Source organism: Aplysia californica, unplaced genomic scaffold (assembly GCF_000002075.1).
Source record: "Aplysia californica isolate F4 #8 unplaced genomic scaffold, AplCal3.0 scaffold00584, whole genome shotgun sequence".
NCBI classification, from domain to species: domain Eukaryota; kingdom Metazoa; phylum Mollusca; class Gastropoda; order Aplysiida; family Aplysiidae; genus Aplysia; species Aplysia californica.
Window position 1 is genome coordinate 486093 of NW_004797854.1, and position 6673 is coordinate 492765.

At 41.6% G+C, this 6673-nt stretch overlaps 1 protein-coding gene across 1 annotated transcript in view; it reads left to right on the forward strand.

Moving 5' to 3' along the window:
• Positions 1-1326: 1326 nt before the first annotated feature.
• LOC101846303 overlaps positions 1327-6673 on the forward strand; it is a gene marked incomplete at its 3' end in the record, with an annotated part of 7438 nt that continues 2091 nt past the window's right edge. Inside the window, 4 exon segments of the mRNA XM_013087404.2 lie at positions 1327-1434; positions 2464-2557; positions 4222-4305; positions 5479-5562. Coding sequence (XP_012942858.1) covers positions 2477-2557; positions 4222-4305; positions 5479-5562 — 249 coding nt within the window.

The window sequence follows — 6673 nt, forward strand, 5'->3', positions numbered from 1 at the left end:
ACTAATCAGACCAACCTTTATACCGACTCTCTCTCTCTCTCTCTCTCTCTCTCTCTCTCTCTCTCTCTCTATCTCTCTCTCTCTCTCTTTCTGCTATCAGTGATAAACCTTGACCCTTAACAAAGTGCAGCAAAATAGAACAATAACATGCGAAACGAAAAATGTCTTAGAAAATCACTAAGCATCAAAATAAGAGACATATATAGAAAGACATCGCACCCTCAAGTAGGCATCGAATGGAGCAAAGAAAAATTGAGAAACAACAATAAGATGGTTTGGACATTAATGAGATGGGGGCCACAACAACTAGCATCTAAGATCTACAACAACGGCTTCAAGTCAAGGCAAAAGGAGAGCCGAGACAAAAAATGGATAAACCGAGTCGTAGAGACCATCCAAAAGAAACACATGACGATCCAAACAGCAACACATCTGGCCCATGTTCCAACAATTTCATCTCATCTCAACACATCGAGGGAAAAGAGGACAGAAAAAGTAAAAGTAGAAGGTAAAGATCAGAGTCTAAATTATAATGATATTTTATAATCCACATATTATATAACGCAGCCTAGTAAAAGTAATAGTTTATAGTGGAATATTGTAATAATAACAACACATAAACAGATTATTATGTATTTAGCCCGAAACTTCAAGATCAGGTGAGGAATTGTAAATATGGCATTGATCATCAATCACGCACGATGGATACTGGGTTAAATGAGTTAAGATCGGATTTTATTTCAACAGAAGAAAGAAGGAAATTTAGTTTTCTTATTCAGAAACACGTCACCAACTTCCTGGGAGGGACTCATGCACCCCCCCCCCCCCTGGCCCCCTTTCTCTTTCCTCCCTCTTAGTTCACCAACCCTTGTTAGGTAACCTCTGAGCCATAATGTGAACGTCACGCGCAGTCATAGGAGCTGGGACTTTCGGGCGTGTCTTTCATAAAAAGAGAGATTGCACCCCAGGCTTTTTCACACTAGGCTTATCTGTTCCGTCACAATGTATGTGTGTTTGTGTGCGTGTGGGGTAGGGGGATAATCTCTCTCTCTCTCTCTCTCTCTCTCTCTCTCTCTCTCTCTCTCTCTCTGTATTTGTGGGATTGGAGTGGGGGTAAGGGCGGAAGAGAGGAGTTAAGGGTCACCCCTCCCCCCCCCCCCACCCCCGCCTTCCCTTTTCTGCTGAAATTGCAATTAGTTTTGTGAAGATAAAGTTACAATGGGGCGATATGACAGAGTTTTGTGGAATGAAATATAATATGATATTTCACACCACAAAACCGTTACATATCGTAACCTTTCTTCTGCTGTGACTAATGAACTATTCCCATTTAAGAGTATAAAATGAATCAGTAGGAAAGGGATTAACAGACGACGAAGAGAGAAGTCAATGCAAGTCCAAGTCATATCTTTGTCTACGAACCGAAGCCACGAGGTGAGTATCATTGTACTATCAACCAGAAGAAATCAGACTATCGAGACCAGGGAACAATCAGACTACCGAGACAATGGTTCTAAATGCCAGCACGTGTAAAGGAATGTTTAAAAAATCGTTTTAAGTTGACTAGTAGTGGCTTGTGAGTAAAGTAAAGCTGTTCCCGCATCCGATCCGGACATAGGGGAATGCCTTATTAGTAAGACAACTTCCTGGGCCTTCGCCATAGTGTGGTAGGGTGGCCGGTTCCTTTCCACACCGCCTTTACTTCCCCAACTGGAAGTCAGGTACCCATTACTGCTGGATGGGCACTGGGCAGAAGGGGGCGAAAAAAATCCGTGTCCGAACCGAGGCTCGAACCCGGACTTTCCGCTTCTGAGACGAGCGCACTGACATACTATACTTTTAATGTTATTCCCACTTTTTTACAAATTTGTTGGTTTTCGAATACGTTTTAGATGCTCATGACATGTTGCAGGTATTGTCTTCCTGAGACTGCTCTTAAAATCACAGGTGTCAGGCATGATATTACCTAGACAAACCAGCCTATAATTATAACCAATACACCTACTCCTTACTTCTAGAGCGAACCAACTTATAATGCAATTTTTTTTCTGTACATGCCAAGACTTATGACATTTTTATATTTTGAAATTTCAATAATTCAGTTTTGCCACTCCAAGCGTTGATGGCCTAGTGGTTAGGCTCCCAGACTCGCAACCGTAAGGTCAAGGGTTCGAATCCCGTCAGGAGGCCGACGTTGTGTCCTTGGGAAAGGCACTTTATATGAATTTTCTTCACTTCGCCTAGGTGAGAATGGGTACCCAATCATTGACCGTGAAAGATCTTGTCAGTTTGCTAGTGCTTGAGCGCTTAATCAGCTGCTTGCACTGCAATCTTCCCGGCAAGCTGAGAGTGTTTATGCGGTCTGCTGGGGTAATAATATAATGTAAAGCGCGTAGAGCTTGATGTCGAATGGCGATATGCGCTATACAATAAATGCTATTTATTATTATTATTAATCCTCAGAATATCTCTCACAATGAAGACCATCGCGCTCCTGTTGTGTGTGTCTGTCTTTGCGACAGTCATACTGGCCTCGGAACAGCAGCTTAGGGAAGAGGTGAGGTTATGGAGTGCAGTTTCTCTTGTTTGAGTAACTCACTGAGGACTCACAATGATCGAAGACACGCGCCGTTTTAGGGCAAGACAAATGCGAAACATAATTCCTGTTAAGTAGTCTTTGACCGGGGACCCGACTTCTGTGTCGTTTGAGATTAATGTTTTTGGGTTTTCTTAAAATTGGGTTGTAGTCTTTCGAGGAGGAAAGGGCAGGAGGAGGGGGGCGGGGGTAGTACTTAAGTAAAAGTAATCTTACAAAAATGTGATTGTTAATGTTATGCGACAAAAGATTCAGCAAGGGGTTATGCTACATTTTTTCAGTCACACTTTTATACCGGTGGGCTGTGGTGCTACTTAAGTAAAAGTTGTTATCTTATCCCCAAAAATATGAAAGTTTTGCCACCAAAAACTGCAGCAAGAAATAGTCAATTACTCGATATATTATGTAAGGGCCAGAATACATTTGTTCTTAAACACTTTTTTGGGGGGTGGCGGGGCGTTGCTTTTTATCAGCATAATGGGTTGCATTTAATATATGTGAGGCAGCTTGGTGAAATCAGGCTCTCGTCAAAATAATCAAAGTGAAGAAACCTGCATGTTTCCGCAGGTTTGTGAATTTGTATCAAATTTTTGTTTTTTGACTCAACACCTTTCATGCCCATTAAAGAACTCATTTCTGTGTGGATTTTTCAGGATAAACGTTGATTAAAGGTACAAAAATGTAAATTTTCAGTTACCACAGGCTAAGGAAATAAAAAATTTTGGCGTCCATTTTCTCACTAATTTTACCTCTGAAAACAGGTGACCCCCCACCTCTTTCAATTGCAAATATCTCGACTTGTATTCAAGATAAATTGATACTTTGTTCATCCAAATAAAGACAGGAGAACAAGCTTTAAGATGATACCAATAACTCTACATGCCCAAAAATTGACGAGAGCCTGATTCCACCACGCTGCCTCACACATTTATCTCTCTCTCTCAATATATATATATATATATTATATTATATATAATAATATATATATATATATATTATATTATATAAAATCTATATATTATACATTATACCATACGTGTGTAACAGACAGAGTCAGTGACCTTCATAGACTTGTATTATAATATCTTAGACTGTGAACTCTGATGTAGTTACGGTTCTCCATGGACCTCACAATTTCACTCAAATGAAACCAAATGACAGGCGAGGAAGGAATATCAAAGATCTTACACACAAGATGGTTCACTCCTCTCTTTGAGCCATTCAAAAAAGTGTCCTCAAATCCGGCCGCGTCCTCTTCGAAAAAGCTCCCACTTTGCGAACAGAGTTACTCTACTTGTGTGCAAAAAGAAAATCAAAGTAAAATTCTTTTCTTCTTGTGGAGAAAAACAAGCTTCAAAACAAAGACTGCAGCGTCATCTGAAGCGGGCTACCGCGGACACTCTTTTGGGTGAGTTCACTATCTTCTATATACGATCTTTAGGAATGTTTATGCACGCTTTCAACAATAGCAAGACTGGCGTTTTGTCCTTCATCTGCACATCCGTGGTGATGCGCACCTTACTTTGTGTATTTTTTAGAAGCAAAGGGCTTTAGCTATGACAGTGCACGATCCAGGACTCTAAAATTCCGCTGTAGCCTATATCTCGTGTCTCCTTTATCTCCAGGGGGAGGTAAACAAACGGGGTTGGAAAGACGCGCTTGCTGGAGGGGCCGCTGTTGCGTTATTTGGGAGAAAGAGACACGCACGGGTAAGTCTCATGCTTGCTTATTTTACTTTTTTCTTCCGCTTGTACCGGTGGGTGTCGCGGGGAGACACAGGCGTCTGTCTACAGCAAGGAAGGACATCCTGTGAACTCTTAGGGTATCTGCGACAGACTCGCTCCAACATCGTCTTGATCTTCCTCTGGCTTTCCAGCCAGAACATCTGGTGTTGTATGCCCTTAGAGCTGGATGATTTGAAGGCATCCGTGTGAGGTCTCCGAACCACTCGATCCTATGTTTCTCAATGTGTGGTAGAACTGAAGTCTCATAGAGATTTATTTCACTAAGTTGGATTGTCTTAGCCAGTCCAGATGATCGTGTGATGTGTCCATGCCACTTCAGTTTGCGTCTTTTCACTGAAGCCTGGAGGTATTCATACAGCCTGACGGCGTATCCATTTACTATATTTCTCTCTCTCTCTCTCTCTCTCTCTCTCTCTCTCTCTCTCTCTCTCTCTCTCTCTCTCTCTCTCTCTCTCTCTCTCTCTCTCCCTTTGTCTGTCTGTCTCTCTCTCAATACATATATATATATATATAATATAATATAAAATCTATATATTGTACATTATACCATATGCGTGTAACAGACATAGTCAGTGACCTTCTTAGACTTGTATTATAATATCTTAGACTGTGAACTCTGATGTAGTTACGGTTCTCCATGGACCTCACCATTTCACTCAAATGAAACCAAATGGCAGGCGAGGAAGGAATATCAAAGATCTTACACACAAGATGGTTCACTCCTCTCTTTGAGCCATTTAAAAACGTGTCCTCAAACCCGGCCGCGTCCTCTTCGAAAAAGCTCCCACTTTGCGAACAGAGTTACTCTACTTGTGTGCAAAAAGAAAATCAAAGTGAAATCCTTTTCTTCTTCTGGAGAAAAACGAGCTTCAAAACAAAGACTGCAACGCCATCTGAAGCGGACTACCGCGGACACTCTTTTGGGTGAGTTCACTATCTTCTATCGTCTTTGGGAATGTTTATGCACGCTTTCAACAATAGCAAGACTGGCGTTTTGTCCTTCATCTGCGCATCCGTGGTGATGCGCACCTTACTTTGAATATGTTTAAGAAGCAAAGGGCTTTAGCTATGACATTGCACGATCCAGGACTCTAAAATTCCACTGTACCCTCTATCTCGTGTCTCCTTTATCTCCAGGGGGAAGTAAGCAAACGGGGCTGGAAAGACGTGCTTGCTGGAGGGGCCGCTGTTGCGTTATTTGGCAGAAAGAGACACGCAAGGGTAAGTCTCATACTTGCTTATTTTACTTTTTTCTTCCTCTTGTACCGGTGGGTGTTGGGGGGGGGGGGGGAGACACAGGTGTCTGCCACAGACTCGCTCCAACATCGTTTTGATCTTCCTCTGGCTTTCCAGCCAGAATATCTGGTGTTGTATGCCCTCAGAGCTCGCTGATTTGAAGGCATCCGTTAGTATGTTACTGACGGAGCAAATTCATTATAGGCCAGATACCAGATTACCGTTGGCACATTCAATGTTGGATCACTGAGACTAGCAGGACAAGTTGAAATATAAGACATAGTATGAAGAGATTCTGATACAGATGGGACATTATTGGGCTCTGTGAAGTATGCATACACACACACACACCAAAAAATACTTGCACCCAGAAACTCGACGATCGTGCTAACACATCCTCAACACCTCTGTGATGATAAAGTATTATCTTATCTTATCTTATCTTATCTTTAATCTTCGGCACTTGTAAAACGAACGATTTAACAAATACAGTGAAGCAACAGTCCAAGACACGACATACAAAACAGGCTACAAGTTATCAAATCCATCTACCAACATAAATGTAGCGTAGCACAGACCATGTCCAATGGCAATTGACAGTCCCAAAATACGGGACATATTCCTGACGTTGTCACCGTTGTCAAGACTTTTGGACCCCCCCCCCCCCCTACCCCATAAGTTTCAACAAAATATTATGGAGATGCTCTTTGAAAGTTTATTATCTTCCTGCTATGGAATCTTTAGTAAGCGGGGTTTATTTTGTTTTTGTTTTTTGGCACTCACATCACAATATTAGGTCATAAAAGTGTCGACGATAAGAGGTGTTACTACTAGAAAGTAGCGCACACTAAAAATAAGGAGGAGAGATAAGGACGATAGAGTATGTTTGATAAGAAAGAAGGAGCAAACCACGCCAGAGCACCTGCCTACTCTCTACTACTGCTAATGGGGTTATTCAAATATAATCTTACACCGTTCTATGGACTTTTTGCCCCCTCCCTCCCCCTTCTTACACTTTTCTTACATTTGCCTATTACCCCACCCAAAAATATTTTTTTTAAATCCTGTAATATTACATTGTTCGCTTATTATAATA